The sequence below is a fragment of the Dasypus novemcinctus genome, chromosome X (assembly GCF_030445035.2).
Source record: "Dasypus novemcinctus isolate mDasNov1 chromosome X, mDasNov1.1.hap2, whole genome shotgun sequence".
NCBI lineage: Eukaryota > Metazoa > Chordata > Mammalia > Cingulata > Dasypodidae > Dasypus > Dasypus novemcinctus.
In genome coordinates, this window is record NC_080704.1 from 56,289,389 (window position 1) to 56,310,082 (window position 20,694).

Sequence of the window (20,694 nt, forward strand, 5' to 3'; positions counted from 1 at the left end):
CATGCGGCATGGGAAAAAAGGATGGAAATGCTTGTGAAAGTGTTCACTTGAACATCACAGCAAGACAGGTTCTTGAATCAAGTTTTAAGAAACAGGAAGTTCTCGACCTCTGCCCTCTAACTATAAAGACTTGCATTTTTTCAGGCAGGCACTGGAACAGTTAATATTATTATTAAAAAGCAGGCTTGTTGAGCTTAAGTTTAGTGGCAGTGAGTGGGTGAGAAGTGAAGAATGGTGAAACAGGAAGCACGTGGTATTTGCAAATATGGAGACTATGTATCTGCATTGGTTTATATGCATACAAATTGCGTGGGAAGATAAACAAGTGTCTCTTAAACCTCTGAAAATGTTCAAGAAAAAGAGACACAGGAATTTTAACAACTATTTCTCACCCGTTTAGGTTGACAAAAATCCAAAAGGTTCCTAACTCAACACTGTCAGTGTGGTCGTTGTGAAATCAGCACTCACATACATTGCTGATTTTGGGGGTGCAAAATGGCCACACCAGCCTTCTCTTTCTTGAACCTGCCAAGCTCATTCCTACCTCACGGCCTTTCTACTGGCTGCTTCCTCTTCCTAGAATACTTTTTGCTCAGATAACCATGGGGCTTGCACCTTCCAGCCATTCTCGGACCCAGCTCCTCTTCCCCTCCTCAAATGAGGCCTTCCTGAATGACCCCTATGTCACTGTCACATCACGCATTTCCCTTTGTGCTCATCTTTATCCAGAATGATTCCTCTCTTTTCCTGTCTCCTCCACTAGATCAGGGGTCAGCAAATTTTTTTCTATAAAGGGCCAGAAAGGAAATATTTGAAGTTTTGCGTGCCATAAGAGCTCTGCTGCAACTCCTCCACTCCGCCCTCGTAGCATATTAAGTATTACGTAAATGAACAAGTGGTGGGACGATGTTCCAATCAAACTTGCTTTATGGACTCTGAAATTTGAACTTCATATAATTTTCAAATGTCACTAAAGATTACCCCTTTTTTAATTTTCTCCCCAACCATGTAAAAATGTGAAAAACAGGCTTAGCTCAGGGCTGTAGAAAAATCGGCAGCACGCTGGACTGGGCCCGTGGGCCAGAGTTTGCTGGCTCTTGTGCTAGAACATCAGCTTCACAGGATCTGCTTGGTGCACTTCTTGGTTTACCCCAGCACCCAGAAAAGCGCCTGGCACCCAGGAGGCCCTCAATCAATGTTTCCCGAGTGAGTGAGTGAAACAAGGAGTTACCGGAGGTGTGAAGATGTGGGCGAAGAGGACGGTCGACACAGATCCACAGCCAGGGTGGCAGTTTACCCCTGCCTGGACTTAGGCAGGCTCCCCCAGGAAGTCTTAGAAAGAGATCGGAAGGCTGAGGCCAGAGTTAGAATTCAGCATCTTTATTCTTCCCCTTGAGCCTGAGGGGAAGCCTGACAAACAGCTTCTGCCAGGATGAAGCAGAGAGGTCTGAGCTGGGCAGGGAGACCTGCCCTTCTCTTCCTCCTGTAGGGTCAGCATTGGGATCAGAGCCATGCACCAAGCCCAGAATTCCTGGGGAGGGGGAAGTGGGCCACTCTACAGCCCCCACAGCCCCCTTTGGACACCCACATTAATGGGAGCCAGGCCTCCTCCACACGCACGCGTATGAGGGTCCCTGGGCAGGGCAGGGCGCGGTCAGTGTCCAGACACACGGCTCTGGCCTGTGGCCCAACTGGCAAACATAAAGCCCAGACTGACTGCCATGAAGAGGACTCCTAGAGCACCAAAACACAGGGCCTGCGGGCAAAAGGGAGAAAAGGTGGGACTGGCTGGGCCTTCCCACCCGAGCTCCTCCTGCACAGAGTGCTCCATTCATTCCTGCCCTTCCACTGTACTCCCGCTCCTTCCTCAAAGCCAGCCCCTTCCCGCGAGGCCCCCCATTCAAGAGCTTTCTTTCATCCTCCCTCTTGAAAGTGCTCCTGATCCTTTTCCCAATCATGCTCCTTCCACCCACCTGGAGAACGCTCCCTCTCGTCCCAATTCTCCTAAATGCCCTGATTGCTCAGAGGCAGCCCCTTCCTGAGTGCGCCTTCTGTCTGCCCAGACTTGGCTGGTGCTCTACCTGCTTTGTCCCTTCTTAAAACAATCTCCATCCTTCCAGACCATCTGTCCCCTCCCTGGGTGTTCCCTTGTCCTCCAGCCCCCTCCTCTATCTCCAACCATCCTGGAGTGCTTCCTCCTCAGAATGCTCCCTTTTTCCTCAGTTCTCTGGAATGCTCACCTGGACCTTGGACCGGGAACAGAGGGGCTCCCCCTCAGGAAGTACGATGCGGAGGTAGAAGATGCTGGGAAGGATGAAGATGAGGCTAGGAGCTGAGGTGGACCCTGGATGAAAAGAAGGAAGGACAGAAGTCAATCCAGGTCTGGGGTACCAGCTAAGGGGGTGTGGGATTGGGTTTGAGGGGTACTGACCAATGACCCCGAAGATATCCCGGATGGTTGGCACACAGATGACGAGGACATTCACCAGGACGAGCAGGATCAGGGCGATGACGATGTGCCGTGGCCAGCTGAAGGCCTTGCTTGGGAAGAGCAGCTGCTGCAGGGCCCGGCGGATCTGCGGCCACGGGGCGATAGGACAGCGGTCAGGACCCAAGTGCCACCTCCCCTTCCATGCGATCATCTGTCTTTTTATTATTATTATTAACAACTTAATTTCGAATTCGCAAAAATAAAAGAACAGAAAAAGGCAGCTCAACAAGTTATGGCAACATTACTCCTAAAAAGTTCTTTCTCGGGCAATTTTATCTCATCTATTCCAAATTCTAACTTAGTTGTTCCTCAAGTGTTTAGAAAGATACACAAATGAACACAGATTAGTTAAATGGCATAGTCAGGTCTCCTTACTAATGAAAAATTAAGAGAAAAAAATGCTTAATTGTATTCATATCTCAAAATTAAACCCCACATTTTTTTTTACCTTTAGAATTAATATAGTACCAACTTTGCTTTTGCTACAAAAGCACTACAACATTGTTAACTATGGTCCATACATTATAAGTTATATTTTCTCATGTACTACCACATTCTTAATACCCTGTAGTAGAACATTCCTGTATTTATATATATTTTTTGAAAGTCAAGGTAAAGGATAAATGTATTCAATGTTTTTTTTTTGTATTTGTATTAACCACAATCCTCATCTACTTCCAAAATCATTGTTGTACATTCCCAATATTACACTCCAGCTGTTCTCCAACGAACATTAATCTTCCTAGACTACTCATTAAAAGCCACAATCACATCCATGAGTCAACAGTGTTTGTGACATTCATTATAATGCATTACAAACAAATCCAAACATTACCACATCTTTACATTTGACCTTACTAAACATTCTGCACACACCCAGCATCTTCTTTCCCTTGTCATCCCACATTCCATCTCCAACCAGCCTAAACAGTCCAACTCCATAACTCTACTCACTGTGTTTAGTTCACATCAGTGAGACTATACAGTATTTGTCCTTATGTGTCTGGCTTATTTCACTCAACATAATATCCTCAAGGTTCCTCCATGTTGTCATGTGCTTCCCCAATTGATTTCTTCTTACTGTTGAGTAATATTCCACTGTATGAGTATACCACATCTTGTTTATCCATTCGACAGTTGACACTTAGGTTGATTTCATCTTTCAGCAATTGTGATAATGCCGCTATGAACATCAGTGTGAAAATGTTTGCATTCTTCCCCTCAGTTCTTCTGAATATATCCCTAGTAGCAGGATTGCTGGATCATATGGCAGTTCTATATTTAGTTTCTTGAGAAACTGGCAGAACGTCTTCCACAGAGGTTGCACCATTTTACAGTGCCATCAATAATGACGGAATGTCCCTATTTCTCCACAAAGCCTCCAGCACTTGAAGTTTTCTGTTCTTTTAAATGAATGGTCATTCCGCATGTTGTAAGATGATATCTCATTGTAGATCTTTTTGGTTGTTTTGGTTTTGTTTTTTAGGTACCAAGGCCAGGGACTGAACCTAGGATTTCTTATGTGGGAAGTCAGCACTCAACCACTGAGCTACACCGGCCCCCCTGGGTTCATTTCTATGTTTGTTTGTTTTGTTTTTAGGAGGTACCAGGGAATGAAGCTGGGACCTCATACATGGGAAGCAGGCACTCAAGCACTTGAGCAACTTCCACTCCCCTCATCGTAGTTTTGATCTGCATTTTCCTAACCACTAATGACATTGAACATCTTTTCATGTGTCTTTTGTCCACTTGTATTTCCACTTTGGAAAAATGTCTGTTCAATTCTTTTGCCTATTTCTTAATGGCTTATCATATTGTCATTAAGTTGTGTGATCTCTCTATATAACACGGAGATCAACCCCTTATCAGATATATGGTTTTCTAATATTTTTTCTCATTGAGTAGGATGCCTTTTTACTTTCTTGATAAAGTCTTTTGAAGAACAAATGTATTCAATTTTGAGCAGTCCCATTTATCGATTTTTTCTTTTGTTGCTTGTGCTTTGGGTGAAAGGTCCAAGAAACCACCACCAAGCACAAGATCTTCAAGATATTTCCCTACAAATGTAATTCATCTAAGAGTTTTAGGATTCTAGTTTTTTATATTTAGGTCCTTGCTCCATCTTGAATTAATTTTTGTATAAGGTGTGAAACAAAGTTCCTCTTTCTTTCTTTTAGATATGGTTATCTCGTTTTCCCAGCACCATTTGTTGAATAGCCTATTGTGACCCAGCTAAGTGGGTTTGACAGCCTTATCAAAATCACTTGACCATAGATATGAGGGTCTATTTCCAAACTCTTGATTCAGTTCCACTGGTCAATTTATTTTTATGCCAGTACCATGCTGTTTTTACCACTATAGCTAGATAATATGCTTTAAAGTCTGGAAGTTAGAGTCCTCCAGGTTTTTTCTTCTCTCTTAAGGATTTATTTATATATCCCGCCCCCCCACTGCCCGTTATTTTGTGCTCACTGTGTCTGTTCGTTGTGTGCTCATCTTCTTTTTAGGAGGCACTGGAACTGAACCTGGAACCTCCCATGTGGGAAGGAAGTACCTAATCACTTGAGCCACCTGTTTCCTGCTTTGTTGGGTCTCTCATTGAGTTTTCCTCCTTGTGTCTCTGTTGCTTCATCTTGTTGTGTCAGCTCACTGTGCCAGCCCATTGAGCCAGTCCACATCATGCCAGCCCATCACATCAGCTCACTGTCTTGCTTGTCTCTTTAAGAGGCACCACCGGAAACCGAACCCAGGACCTCCCATGTGGCAGGTGGGAGCTCAACCGCTGAGCCACATCCGCTTCCCTAGTCTTCTTTTTAAAGGTAATTAAAATGATCACGTGATTTTTCTTCTTCAATTTATTAATGTGGTGTATTACACTGATTGATTTTCTTATGATGAACCATCCTTGCATACCTGGTATAAAGCCCACCTGATCCTGATGTATAAGCTTTTTGATGTGTTTTTGGATTTGGTTAGCAAGTATTTTGTTGAAGATTTTTGCATTGATATTCATTAAAGAAATTGGTCTATAACTTTCTTTTTTCATAATGTCTTTATTTGGTTTTGGTATTAGAGTGATATTAGCTTCTTAGAATGAGTTTTGTAGTATTCCTTCCTATTCAATTTTTTTGAAGAGTTTGAGCAAAATTGGTATTAGATCTTCTTTAAATGATCGGTAGAATTCACCTGTGAAGCCATCTTTTCATTTTGGGGAGTTTTTTGATGACTGTTTCAGTTTCTTTACTTGTGATTGGTTTGTTGAGGTCTTCTATTTCTTCTAAGGTCAGTGTCACCAGGAGGCCCCAGGGATTGAACCTGGGTCCTCCCATATGGTAGGTGGAGGCCGTATCACTTCAGCCACATCTGCTTTCCTCTTTTTTTTTTTTTTTTTTTTGATATAAGCTTTGAGGACTATAAATTACCCTTTCTCAGCACTGTCTCTGCTGTATCCCAAAAGTTTTGGTTGTGTTCTTGTTTTCATTTGTTTTGAGGAATTTGCTGATTTCTCTTGTAATTTCTTCTTTATCCCACTGATTATTTAAGAGTGCACTGTTTAATCTTCATATAATTGTGGATTTTCCCTTTTTACGCCTGTTATTAATTTCTAACTTAATTCCATTATGATCAGAACATATTTTGTAAAATTTAACTGTTTTTAAATTAATGGAGCTCTGACTTATGTCCCAACCTACGGTCTATTCTAGAGAAAGATCCATGAGCACTTGAGATGAATATATATCCTGATGTTTTGGGGTATAATGCTCTATAAATGTCTATTAGATCTAGTTTATTTATCATATTTTTCAAGCTCTAAGTTCCCTCATTTATCCTCTGTCCAGGTGTTCTAACTACTGCTTAGAAGGGAGTGCTGAAGTCTCCAACTATTATTTTGAGACATCTATTTCTTCCCACAGCTTTGCCAGTGCATGTCTCATGTATTTTGGGCACCTATGTTAGGTGCATAAATATTTATTATTTTTATTTCTTCTTGGTGAATGGTCCCTTTTATTAATATACAGTAACCTACTTCATCTCGTATAACAATTTTGCATTTAAAATCTATATTACCCAATATTAGTATCACTACACCAGCTCTTTTTTGATTGCTACTAGTGTGGAATATCTTTTTCCAGCCTTTCAATATTGATGTTTTTGTCTTTCATAAGGACTGGAAAACTTTCAGTCAGTATTTCCTCAAATATTCTTTCTACCCCTTTTCTGCTTCTTTTCCTTCTGGGACACCTATAACATGCATGTTTGTGCATTTCATGTTGTCATTCGGTTCCCTGATACTCTTCAGTTTTTTTGCATTCTTTTCCCTGATTCTTCTTTCATTTTAATTTCAAATGTCCTATCCTCGAATTCACTTATTTGTTCGAATATTTCAAATCTGCTGTATTATGCCTCTAATGTATTTTTTTTAATTTCAACAAAATTTATAAAAGTGTATGATCCAAAATGTAAACCATAATGCAAATCATTGACTATGGCTAGTAGCAATGTTTCAATATTTGTATATCAGTTGTAACAAATGTATCATCCACATGTAAAATGTTATTAATAGGGGAAAGGGGAAAAGGGGGAGGATGTTAGGCATATGGGAATCCTCTATTCTTTTTTTTTGTCTTTTTTTTTAAAGATAAATAGATCACATAAAACTTTGCATTAAAAAACATGAGGTTCCCATATATCCCACTCCCCACCCCACCCCCACTCCTCCCACATCAACATTCCCTTTCATCAGTAGGATACATTCATTGCATTTGGTACATGCACCCTAGAGCACTGCCACACTGCATGGACCATAGGTTACATTGTAGTTCACACTCTCCCCCAGTCCATCCAGTGGGTTATGGCAGGATATACAATGTACTGGCATGTGTCCCTCCAATATCATTGACGACAACTCCAAGTCCTGAAAATGCCCCATATCACACCTCTTCCTCCCTCTCCCTGCCCTCAGCAACTCCCATGGCCACTGTCTCCACATCAATGATACAATTTCTTCCATTGCTAGAGTCACAACAGTTCTATAATAGAATAGCAGCAAATCCACTCCAATTCATATTATATTCCTCCATCCTGTGGACCCTGGAATGGCAATGTCCACGCCACCTCTAAATCGAGAAGGGGCTTCGATCCCACATGGCTGATGGATGCGATTGTCCTGCTTGCAGTTGTAGGCACTCTCGGTTCCCTTCTAATGTATTTTTAATCTCATCCATTGTGTCTTTCATTCTCATAGGCTCTGTTACTTCTTTTTGCAAGCTTTAAAATTATTCTTTATGTTTACGCAGTGTCACCTTAATATCCTTTATCTCTTTAGTCATGTTTTCATTCATTTCCTTAAACTGATTAAGGAGCTTTGTTTTTGTTTTTGTTTTTTTAAAGATTTATTTATTTAATTTCCCCCCCTCCCCTGGTTGTCTGTTCTTGGTGTCTATTTGCTGCGTCTTGTCTCTTTGTCCGCTTCTGTTGTCGTCAGTGGCAACGGAAGTGTGGGCGGCGCCGTTCCTGGGCAGGCTGCACTTTCTTTTCACGCTGGGCGGCTTTCCTCACGGGCGCACTCCTTGCGCGTGGGGCTCCCCTACGCGGGGGACACCCTTGCGTGGCACGGCACTCCTTGCGCGCATCAGCGCTGCGCATGGCCAGCTCCACACGGGTCAAGGAGGCCCGGGGTTTGAACCGGGGACCTCCCATATGGTAGACGGACGCCCTAACCACTGGGCCAAAGTCCGTTTCCCAAGGAGCTTTGTTTGAACATCATTATACCGAGCCTCATCTAGATCCTTGGCTTGTTCCTTTCTGTTTCTAGTGTGGATTGTTATCTTTTGTTGATACCTAGGCATCCGCTTATGTCGATGATTATGCTCTGTTGATCAATTTCTCTCTCTTGTTCAATGGCCTTATTTCACAGATCTTCTTTGATTTTCAGTTTAATTTTTCCTAAAACTTCAATATTGTTCTGTTGAAGTAGTCAAAACTGTGGTAGGGAGCCAATAATGGGGCCCAACCAGGTCTACCACGCCTGGGAAAGAATCAAGAGGGAACAGTCTGTCTTTCCTCACTTTCCCGGCTGGCCAGCAAATGGCATTCCTTGGCAAACCCTTCCACAGAGATGAATCCTTCAATTTCCACTACCTGTTCTGAGTTAGCAAGTTGCGGAAGTTACATTCACCAGAAGAGAAACCAGTCAGCCCTCCGCCACACCCTCCCTCTTCCCTGGGAGGAATCTGTCCTTTCCCCTCTCCGCTGGCAGCTGAGCTGCAGGTTTTACCGAGACTATTTGTCTCTTCCACCTTCTGAATGAGGTCCCTGCCTCCCCTCTGTCTGATGATCCATGTCTCTTCCTTCTGTCTGAGCATCCATCTGTGCCTCCACCGCTGTCTGAGATCCTTGCTTCCTCCTCCACCTAACTACCTCTGCTTCTGTCCTCTGTCTAATCATCCCCCTCTCCCCATCTGAGATCCTCACCCCTCGTGCATCTCACTACTTCTGCCTCCATCTTCCTTACATCTATCCCTGTTTCTCCACTCTGACTATCTATGCCTCTGCCCTTTCTGACCATTCCTCCCTCCCCCTTCTGTCTAGCCAGCCATCTGTGCCTCCTCCCTCCAAATGACTGCCTCTGTCCACCACCACCCCTGATCTGCTGTTTAGGTTCCCCTTTCTGTCTGACCATCTATTTTTTGCCTTCCCTGTCCCTCTGACAACTTTGTTTTCCCTATCTGTCCATCCCTGACTCCTCCATCCATCCATCCACTCCTATGTCCACCCTCCAGGCAACCATCCATGCCTAGCCCTCCCACCCATCCATCCCTATCCCTGAACTCCATCAGCCCACTCTCGCCTCCACGCACAGGGAACAGCACAACAGGCACAGTGAGGATCACCGCGAGCAGCACCGCCAGGCGCACACAGAAGATGAGCAGGTCCTTCTGACTGTACTTGTGTAGCATCTCTGCCTCCACGGTATCTAGGCCAGGGGACACAGGACAAGGACACGGGATGCAGGATGTGGCTGGAGCACCAGCATCAGTGCCCCAAAACACTCACCCACATGCAGAGTGACCAAAATCTCCCCACGTGATGCAGACCCTCTTTGGAAATCAATGGGGCCCCAGGCACAGAGGGCAGGAATTCAGAGACACCACCCTTCAGCCCAGCCCTCACCCAATCCTGGACCCAACCCCACTCACCGTAGAAGGTGAGGTATCCAAAGGTTGCTGTGAGTGCATACATGCAGAACATTGCCCCAATGGACACATTGGCCACCGCCTGCATCCTGCGCTGGGAGGGCCTGAGGTGTAGAGGTCATGGAACCATCAAGTTCAGAACCCTGAACTTGGCCCAGACCCCTCAAAAACTACCCCTCCACCCCACAGAGCTGATGTTTGGCCAGTACACCATGGGATGCCCTTTGCTGCCTCTCCCATGTGACTAGCCTAGCCTCCCCTTTCTACCCATCTATATCTCACCCCATCTGACCATTGCCCCTCACCCCTATCAGGCCATCTCTGCCTCTCCCCTCCATTTGGCTATCAGTGTCTCTCTTTTCCATCTGATGATCCATGCCTCCCCCTCTGTCTGACAATCCACACATCCCCCATCTTAGCACCCCCACCTCCCCATGCGTCCCTCTACACCTTGATCCTCTGTCTCACCATCCCATCTTCCCCTCTCCGTCTGGCCATCCAAGTCTCCTCCTTTGTCCCATCATAACTTCTCTTCCCTGTCTACTCCTGTAACACCTATGTCTATCCAATCAACCTTGCCTCCCTCCCTACCTACCTCTTCCATCTGACCATCCATGCCTCCTTCCTGTCTATCTATATCTCCCCCTTCTGACCATCCATGCCTTCCCCCATCCATCCATACTTCCCTCCTCCATCAGACTATCCCTGTCTCCCCACTCTGGCCATCCACACTTGTACTAGATATTAAAATAATAGAATACTTAAGCCCCAATCAGTAAAATGGTCACTGCCTTAATCCCCTGAGGCCACTTTGCCACCCAAATCCCTCCTTTGACCCAACCTACCTATGACCAAGCTATAGCTTTGGAATAGTCAAAAATTGTGACTGTTGCCCTCCTTACCAACCCACCAAGTATGCCCACATGCCTGCCCACTCACCGGCGGAGCTCTGTGTAGATGGGCAGCACCTCAGGGTGGCAGACGAAGGCAAAAGCCATGATGGGCACTGTGTAGGCCATCTGGGGAAATGGCCCCAAGTACACAGGGTTAGAGCCCATGGGGAGTCCGTGCCCTCCTTCCCATCTCCCTGGGCCCACTATTGCCCCCCATACCAGAACCATGGAAGCCCCAAATGTCCAATAACCTGGCTCCATTCTGAGTAGGGTATATCATGTGGCAGGGCCAGAGGGCCTAAGCATGGTGCAGGCTCCTCTACATCTGTGCACCCACCTGAGAGTCCACGGTGAACATCTGGGCCTCGCAGCTTCCGTTGAGTCCCTGGGTGGGGAGGCCCAGGTGGTCCCCACTCTCCACTGCTGTCTCATTGCGGCCCACGCCACAACCAAGCTGGAACTTCTTATAGATGACCTGAGGAAAGAGGAGAGAGCAGAGTCACGAAGGAGGCTGTGTCCCAAACTCTCTCCCCACGTTTTTTTTCCAGTTTTTTCTTTAATTGTTCTTAATTGAATTTTTTAAAATATATTTTTATTAGAGAAGTTGTGAACTTACAAAGCAATCATTCACATGTTTGGAATTCCCATACACCTTTCCGCCAATACTCAACATTGTTGTGGAACATTTATTACAGATTATGAGGTAATATATCAGCCCATTACCACTAACTATGGTCCATAGCATACATTTGGTATATTTTTTCCATACCCCCCTATTATTTTTTATTTTTAGGCAGTACTGGAGATTGAACCCAGGACTTCCTACATGAGAGGCAGGCACTCAACCACTGCATTATATCCACTCCTTTACCCCCCTGTTATTAACACAGTACATCTTTGGCATTGATGCAAGAATATTACAGTATTGCTGTTAACCATCATCCAAAGGTTACAATCATTGTATTTTCCCATGTTTCTCCACATTCTTACCACCTTGCAATAGTGATGTACATTTGTTCTAGTTCATAGGAGGGCATTCTTGTATTTGTACTATTATCCATAATTCTCATCCACCTCTGGTTTCACTGTGTTATTCAGTCCCTACGTTATTCTCAAGCTTTCTTTCAATTGACATTTACATCCCTAGACTATATAAGAGGAGGGCTGAGATGGGATACTGATGCTTAATGTATGTTAGAAGTTTTAATTAACTTGACTGTAAAAAGTGTGGAAATGTACAGAGTGGATGGTAGCACATTATAGTCAGTAGTACTAACACAGCTGATTTATAAATGAGATTGTGGCTGAAAAGGGTAGTCTCCCCACTTTTTCACATCCCTCTCTCAGACTCACTGAAATGAGGAAAAACAGCATGCAGGTCAGAGAGAGACCGCTGGTATACCCCAGGTAGCCTGCAAGGGGCAACACACAGAGCATCAAAAATCAGGGAATCTCCCCCAGCAACAAACTTGTCCAAACCCCTTGCCTGGCCTTCGAGGTCCCTCACCCCAATTACATGGGTCTATCTGAATCTTTTATGCATACCATATCTTTGCACAAACTTTTATTTCCCCCTGGAGCAGCCTCCCTTCAATAGCAAACTCCCGCTTATCTGTTAAAACCCAAATCAAACGAGCTCTGCCCTGGTGTTCTAAAGCCCTTGAGAATGGGCCTTTTTATCAGGCTGGCTCCCCCTCTCTAACCCTGCTACCCACCAGTCAATCCAGGAAGCCTCTTACCCAAGTGTTTCATGAGGGCCAGGGGAAGGATGATGACCACACTGACAATGATGAGGAGGAGGTTTCCCTTCAAGAACCAGTACCTAGGGAGACAAACAGACATAGTGACTAGCCGCCAGCCAAAGAAAATTGTCAGGCAGACACTCGCAGGCGAGAGCCAGCCAGCCACATTTCTGCCCATAGACAGAATAGATGAACCAGCACCCCAGCTGTGAGAAGTCCTTCAGGTGCTGACAGTGACAAATGGCACAACAGATAAACAGAAACGAACTGATGACCAGACTGTCAATGGGACACCGTCATGGAATACAGCATGGGCAGACAAAATTGCACTGTCAGACTCATAAAGTGGACATCAAATCAGATGGTCAAGCACCCAGAATCAGTCAGACTCATATAATAAAGAGTCGTGATCCTGGCATGTTTGATGGGTAGAACAGTGGTTTGATGAAATGACAGACAGGCAACGATGCAGAGTTAGACAAAAGGTGCCAAACACACGTGCGATTGTTTGAACAGTAAGAGGTTTATTCAACACCTGGAAGTAGCTGGGCAAGTTTGGCCGCAGAGCCAGAGAAAGATGGAAATAGAAACCCAATCAGCCAGCTGGCCATACCATTAGAACCCAGCTCCCAGGAAGAGGGGGATCTATACAGATAACTGGAAGGAGGTGCCTGGTTAAGAAAAGTTAATAAACACAGAATCATGGCGGTGGACTTGGCCCAGTGGTTAGGGCGTCTGTCTACCACATGGGAGGTCCATGGTTCCAACCCCAGGCCTCCTTGACCCGTGTGCAGCTGGCCCATGTGTAGTGCTGATGCGTGCAAGGAGTGCCCTGCCTTGCAAGGGTGTCCCCGTGCAGGGGAACCCCACACGCAAGGAATGAGCCCCGGAAGGAGAGCCGCCCAGCATGAAAGAAAGTGCAGCCTGCCCAGGAATGGCGCCGCACACACGGAGAGCTGTCACAACAAGATGACATAACAAAAAGAAACAGATTCCCGTGCCACTGACAACAACAGAATCGGACAAAGAAGATGCAGCAAATAGACACAGAGAACAGACAACCAGGGTCGGGGGGGAAGGGGAGAGAAATAAATAAATAAAAATAAATCTTTTTAAAAAATTTAAAAATTTAAAAAAATAAATAGAATCAGTTGGACAACTGCTCATTCATTCAAAATAATTTTATTGAGTGCTTTTTAAAGTTTTTGAATGTTTTTTATACTGTATTTTTTGACGATATGTGGATCACAAAAAAAAGGTTACATTAAAAAAATAAGAGGTTTCCATATACCCCACACTCACCCCCCCAACTCCTACCATATCAACAATCTCTCATCATTGTGGCACATTCATTGTACTTGGTGAAAACATTTTGGAGCACTGCTGCACCACATGGATAATAGTTTATATTGTAGTTTACACTCTCCCCCAGTCCATTCAGTAGGTTATGGCAGGATGTATAATGTCCAGCATCTGTCCCTGCAATATCATTTAGGATAACTCCAAGTCCTGAAAATGCCCCCATATCTCATCTTTCTTCCCTCTCCCTGTCATCAGCAACTACTCTTTATCTCATATGGACAGTTACACCAGAAATAAACCCACAAAGCACCCTTAACACCCTTAACCAGATACACAGTTGAAGCTAATCATAATAATCAGGCACAAGCAGTCATAAGGACTGTCAGCTACCTACATGGTCTCAGAACCAAATGACAAGTTCTAACAACACACACACAGATAGTAAATACCTAGCTCTCAGTTAACACTGTCAGACAGACATGTAGACTAACTCAGTCAGGCTGGCCAAACCAAACACACACATACACATCAGGCACAGTCCATGGGACCCACAGTCAGGGTCAGACACCAGACGCACAGCTGTGCATCACGTATGCAGTCAGCAGAACACATAGCCGATTCTTTTTTTTTTTTTTAAAGATTTATTTATTTCTCTCCCCTTCCCCCCGCCCCACCCCGGTTGTCCGTTCTCTGTGTCTATTTGCTGCGTCTTCTTTGTCCAATTCTGTTGTTGTCAGTGGCACGGGAATCTGTTTCTTTTTGTTGCATCATCTTGTTGTGTCAGCTCTCCGTGTGTGCGGTGCCATTCCTGGGCAGGCTGCACTTTCTTTCGCTCTGGGCAGCTCTCCTTACGGGGCACACTCCTTGCGCGTGGGGCTCCCCTATGTGGGGGACACCCCTGCGTGGCAGGGCACTCCTTGCGCGCATCAGCACTGCACATGGGCCAGCTGCACACGGGTCAAGGAGGCCCGGGGTTTGAACCGTGGACCTCCCATGTGGTAGGCGGACACCCTAACCACTGGGCCAAGTCCGCCACCAGCCAATTCTTGTTATTCATGGTAGCATGTCCTATAAAGTGGCCATGAACACCGAATTAGCAAATACTGAACTGTGGCTCCTGGGGAAATACAGGGTGGGGTTCCTGTGAGCCTCTGGTCACAACATTTCAGCCAATCGACCAATATGTAACATTGTTTTATGCAACGTTTCTGTTTAAAGACACCTTGTTTTACATATATTGCTAATTGGTTAGCACTGAACCCAAAGCCAACAGCACTACAAGGCATGCCTCATAAAGCCTAATGCATGTATTTTCTCCATAAGGAACATCACAGCCTCGTGCTTCGGAGCACCAGACAGCACTTCAATACTATGCTCGAGGGCCATTTTAAAGAGCAAAATCCCCAATAAAAAGCACAAAAATGCAAAACACGTGGCACTCAATATACCACAAAAAGGACACTTACTTGGGAGCGGATGTGGCTCAAGCAGATGAGCACCTGCTTTCTACAAGGGAGGTCCCAGGTTTGGTTCCCGGTGCCTCCTAGAAACAAACAAGCAAACAAATGAAAAAACCAACTCAGGGGAGCTGATGTGGCTCAGTGGTTGAGGGCCGGCTTCCTACATATGAGGTCCAGGGTTCAAAACCATCCCTGGTACCTCAAAAAAAAAAAAAAAAGAAAAAAAAAGGCACTTGCTTTCAGAATAAGCACTGAAACAAAAAGGCAGAGTATCACCTTGTTCCATCTCAGCTGGAAATATGCATGTCAGGTGACTCAAATTTTTTACTGTTCTGCACATGTCTGCAAATGACTGTGAAAGCACCATGAGTATTGACTTGGGGCTGACAAGTAAAGTTTAGCAAGTAGATGACACAAATATGGAATCTGTGAATAATGAGCACCGATTATAGATCGCTGGAGCCAAAGCACCACAGGACACTGCGCATACATAGCTGGAGTCAGCCATCATACACATACAACCAGACAGATTCAGCCAGCATGACTGGACACAAAGTCAGAACACTACTCAAACATGTGTGGTTGGGGCTAGAATACAGAAGACATGTATGGTCATAGTCAGGTAGCACGCACACACACACACACATACAGCCAGAGAGAATTAGCCAGAACAATAGTCATCCAATTGAACACAGAGATGAAGCCAGCTGAACATGTACAGTCAGAGCTAGTCACACACACACACAGCTGGCACCACAGTACACTGCATACACATCTACATACACACTTGGAATCAGCGATGACACACTCACGGCCAGCCCAATAACCCCTGAATCAAACTCAGAGAATCAGTTGGACACGTAAAGTCAAAACAAGCATCAAACATATATAGTTGGAGTTACAGTATACAGGATATACTGGTCATCAGCCATCAGCCAGCCAGAGAGAATTAGCTGATAACAATAGTCACTGACTCAACCCTACAGTCTACCAGATACTTACAGCTGCACATGTATGGTCAGCACTGGAATACAGTGGGCATACAGTTAGCCTCCAGATGGAACCAGTCAGAACAACAGTCATGAAAATCAACATGTGGAGTCTACTGGACTCAGAGTCAGAGTAACAGCTGCACATACTGTTGGCATTAAACTATACAGGAATCACTGTCTGACCAAATTGGCCTGCCCAAGAGTCTCAAACTAGAACACCTGGCCACACAAAGTCGAAGGTCACACCCACACCTCACAGCCAGGGAGTAGTGGTCTGGGAAGGCACTGTGGGGCCAGTCATGGGGGTGGGGGGTTGCTCACTCACCCCTCAGGGTCCATGTCAAGGAAGGTGCCGATAACCAGGGGGAGTTCGGATTTGATGATGAACAGGTAACTGGACATGGCTGGTAAGTGGGGGGGAGGTGTAAGCAGAAGGATGCCCCTCATCCTCCCCCCGCCCCTTCTTCCCCAGTCCAGCCTGGGGAAGCCTGCTGCACCCCACCCTCTTCTTCCAAGCTGACTCCTCACCCCCCCAGAGTTCTCACCCCCAATATTGTGCAGACAGATGACCGCGACCACCACTACCTTCCCTGCAGGCCCAAACGCCTTCTGTCCCAGCTGCTCGTAGGCTCGGATGCCTGGGGGTAGGGTAGAAGGAACGGGTTATGGGTCTAGGAGGCCAGGTCAGGGGTGAGGAGTGGGGGGGGGGGGCAAAGGGTCTGGTAGCTGGGGAGATGGGAAAGAAAGGATTAGGTCTGACTGATGGGTGCTGGAGGTGAGGGTTAAGAGGTGAGGGTTGACCTGGGGGTGGAGTCTGGGAAGTGGGATCTGAGGCCAGAGACTGAAGGCCTGGAAGGTTAAGGGCTGAGGGTGGTGAGAGGGTTCTTGGAGCTAGGATATGGATGAAACCAGAGAGAGATGGAAGTCTGAGATCCAGGGCAGTCAGAGCCTAGGAACCAAGGGCTGTGGGGTAGAGTCTGAGGGGCAGGGGTGAGAAGTGGAATGGAGTGGAGCGGGAACGGTCTGAGAGATGGGAGTCAGATGACCAGACTGACAGCTGGGGGCTGGGGCTTGGAGGTTAGGAGTCTGGGAGTCCAGATAAAGGTCTGAGGGCCAGGGTGCAGCCTGGGGTCTAGAGTCCGGGGGGTTGAGTGTGGGGTCTGGGACATGGGAGTCAGGGTGGTAGATTCAGCGTCCAGAGTTAGAGTGGAGGTCTTGGGGTCCTGGGTCTGGTGTCTGAGGTCAGGGGAATGGGTCCAGGGTCTGGGAGCCAGGGTCTAAAATCAGGGAAGTGGGGAGTGGGGTCCAGGCTCTGGGGTCTCACCTACAACACCAGCACAGGTCAGCAGGAGATGGATGGAGTAGGAAGACAGAAGTGCGATGCACAGGAGCAGGGCCCTGTGATGGATGGCACAGCTCAGGCTTGGCTGCCTGGCCTCCCTCCTACCCCATAACATCCTGCCCACACCCCAGGCCGCCTACAGACTCACAGGAAGAGGAGGACCCCTGTGTGGGCCATGGCATAGGCCAGTCCCAGGATGCCGCTGCCCATGATGGCGTTGCTGAGGTTGAACACTGACATTCCAAACGATGTCTTCCCCTCGAACTGTGGGCAGGGGGCACAACCCAGGCACACATGGGCTGGGAGGACCAGGCGAGGAGACCAGTGCTGGGGCCAGGGAAAGACTGGGGGAGAAGCAGCTGGGGAGGGGAGAAGCCCAGGAAAGACCACTGGAGGAGGGGAGAAGCTGGGAAGGGAAAGGAGTTGAAGATGGGAAGAAGTTGGGAAAGGGAATTCTGGGAAAGGCAAAACTCCGAGGGGAAACTTTGAGGAGGCGCAGGGAAAGGTGGAACAGCTACCAGAGGCAAAACAGCTGGGGAAAGGAGAACAGCTGAGGATGGGGACCGCTTGGGGCAGGAGAACCAAGGGAGAGGGAAATCACTGAGCAGGGGAACCAGCCAGGGAGGGGAGACGCTGGGCAGGGGAGGTAACTGAAGAGGGAGTTCCTGAGGAGGGGGAGTATCTGGGGAGGAGAGCAACAACTGAGAAGTGAATAGCTGTAGGGGAAAGGAGTAGGGGAATGGCTGGGGAGGGAATGTAGCTGGGAAGATGGGGGCAGCTGGGGAGATGATTATCTAAGGAGGAGGTATAGCCAGGGAGGAGAGTAGCTGGAGAAGGTGGAGCTGAGCTAGATCCTGTAGAGTCACTCACATCCATGAACTGGGCTGGCTTCCTCGCAGGGGCAGAACCATGGGTGGGCAGGAAGCCCTCATGTACCTGGCTGTAGCTGGATAGGACAGGGGGATGGGAGCTGATAAGAGGGGGGACCCCTGATCCCTGACCCTGCCTCCTTGGGCCCTTAACTTACTCCACAGCATCCGCAGGGAGGGCTCCGTTCATCTTTGAATCCTGCAGTTCCATCCTGTGGGCAGAGAGATGGGGCGGGGGTGGGGGGGTGGCTACAATGTGAGGAGAGCGGGGGGGGGGGGGGGGGGGGCGGGGCGGGGGGGAAGAAGATCCGATAGAGCCAGAGATAGAAACAGAGAGAAAGAGATGAGGCCAAGGGAACAGGAACAGAAATGGATGGAGAGAGAATTGGAGACAAGAGAGGTAGACAGAGACAGCGATAGGGGAAGAGAGAAGAGGGAGAGAGACAGTTAAAAGAGGGCAGTGAGAGATAAAGGGGAAGAGAGAAAGGCAGAAAGATATAGACAGAGAGAACTCTTTCTCTCTGAGCAGATAACACGGACATGTGGAGTTGGGACAGCCTCCCCTCCCAGACCCCACACTCACTCTCTTTCTTTCCCTGGTCCCCTGCCCCCAGCTTCTCTGCACTCACCACGTGGCCACTCACTTCTTGCAGGGACACGTGTCAGCCGGCTGCTCCACCCCTCCTAGCGCCCCCCCCCCCCCTTCTCCTCATCTGGGCACAGAGCTGATGCAATCTGTGGAAGGGGCTGGAGCTGGGGAGCAGGCCATGAACCTTCAGAGACCACAGCCTGGGATACCCCCAAACTCTCCTCTGCCATAACTCCGGATATCCTCACTGGAGGCTAAAGACAATTCCCCAAACCTAAGCCCCCTTCCCGGAAAAGAAGTGACTCCAGAACTCCCCTTACAGGGACTAGAGGAATTTTCTCGGAACCCTGTCAAGTCTTAAACACCTCTCTTCAGGCAGGAGTGGCTTCGTTGGCACTCCCAGACTTGAGACCCTCCTGGGCTGGGGGTGTCTCAGGAAACTGGCCGGAGACCTGATTTCCCCTCCCAGATGAGCCGTTCATCGAAACCCCCCCTCCCAGGACCTGATGTGTTTCCCGGGGGGGGGGGGGGGGGGGGCGGTTTGCAATCCCCATCCAAGACTGGAGCCCTTGTCCTACGGTTGGAGCAGCTCTGAAAAACCATCCCCCTTCCCCTAGCCTTGAGCTCTCTTTCTGAGAAGGAGGTATCTCAGAAACGGCCATTCAAGGCCCCCCATTAGTGCTAAAACTGTCTCCAGAAAACCCTCTCCCCAAGCCCTAAAGCCCCTACTTGGGAAAGGGAGGGGTCTCAAGGAGCCTTCCCAAGAGCGAGCACCCTCGGGGCACTGCCACCCACTCCTGAATTCACTTCCTGGCATCAAGGTACCCAAAGGACCCCCCCCTCCCGGACCCCACCCGGTTCAATTCCCCGCTATTGCTAAAAAGGTCTCCGAGACACCCCCTGAGCTCCCTCCAGGGACCCCCATTGATGCCCCATTTTTGTCTTCAGGGACCCTACCTCCACGCCCCGCACCCCCCCTCACCTCAGTGCTATCCTCAGCTCCAGAAGCGTCCGCAACTCCGAATAGGGTTCTGGGACCCCAAGACCCGCGCAGCTCCCGCTCAGGCCCGGCCCTGCCCCCGCCCCGCCCTGTGACCAATCCGCTCAGCCCGCGCCTGTTCCGCAGCCAATCAGAACCGCCAGCGCCCCTTCGGGCCGCGGATATTTTTTTTTTTCTGGGAAGAAGTTTTCAAATTAATTGCGTTTCCCTCCTTCTGGCCCTAGTGGGGGGAGCAGGAGGAGGGAGGCGGGCGGGGGAGAGGGGGACGGCGCACACCGCCCGCCAAGTCCAACTGACCCACGTGGGGGGAGACCGAGGTTTGTGTGTGGGTCTTAGTGGTGAAAGAGGCGGACACAAAGGTGGAGGGAGTAGTTGTAAACGCACACCTAGAGAGAGAAGGAACAGGCCGACAGGGAACAGACCCAGGGTCGGACAGACACTGGGTCCCCGGCTGGCGGGAAGAAATGCAGAGAGGAGAGAGTGAGGGAGAATTAGAGAAACAAGCAGTCACAGATAAGAGTCAGACGGAGAAACAACACAGGGACAGAAAAACAGATGTGGGGGAGTCGTGGTTGACAGGTGGAAGGACGGCTACTGGGAGAAACAGACAGGCGGGCAGGGATAGGTTCACACCAATACCTGGAGGGAGGCAAGACGGCAGTCTGGCCCAGTAATAAACAGGAGATGCAGGCTGATGGCTGGACAGGTGGACAACAGCCAAATACATCTTTACTCAGAGGTGGGGGACAGACACAGCGGCCCAGAGAGACAAGGGGACAGAGAGCGGTGGAGGTAGAGAGATGCCTGGAGGGACAGAT

At 47.9% G+C, this 20,694-nt stretch overlaps 1 protein-coding gene across 2 annotated transcripts; it reads right to left on the minus strand.

The window, feature by feature from the left end:
- Nucleotides 1-1,364: 1,364 nt before the first annotated feature.
- SLC38A5 (solute carrier family 38 member 5) lies at nt 1,365-19,952 on the minus strand. Of its 2 annotated transcripts, none has more exons than XM_058291248.2 (16): nt 19,859-19,952; nt 18,446-18,499; nt 18,289-18,364; nt 17,567-17,682; nt 17,401-17,474; nt 16,622-16,714; nt 16,402-16,480; nt 12,320-12,402; nt 11,934-11,992; nt 10,918-11,055; nt 10,627-10,706; nt 9,691-9,791; nt 9,352-9,467; nt 2,432-2,576; nt 2,241-2,344; nt 1,365-1,756 (listed from the first exon to the last, which is right to left on the minus strand). In XM_058291248.2, the coding sequence occupies exons 2-16, from the start codon at nt 18,496-18,498 to the stop codon at nt 1,655-1,657; spliced, it is 1,419 nt and encodes a 472-aa protein (XP_058147231.1). In that variant the 5' UTR covers nt 18,499; nt 19,859-19,952; the 3' UTR covers nt 1,365-1,654. The 2 variants fall into 2 exon arrangements, with proteins under 2 accessions (XP_058147231.1, XP_071069374.1); XM_071213273.1 differs by lacking the exon at nt 19,859-19,952 and adding an exon at nt 18,871-18,934.
- Nucleotides 19,953-20,694: the final 742 nt, after the last annotated feature.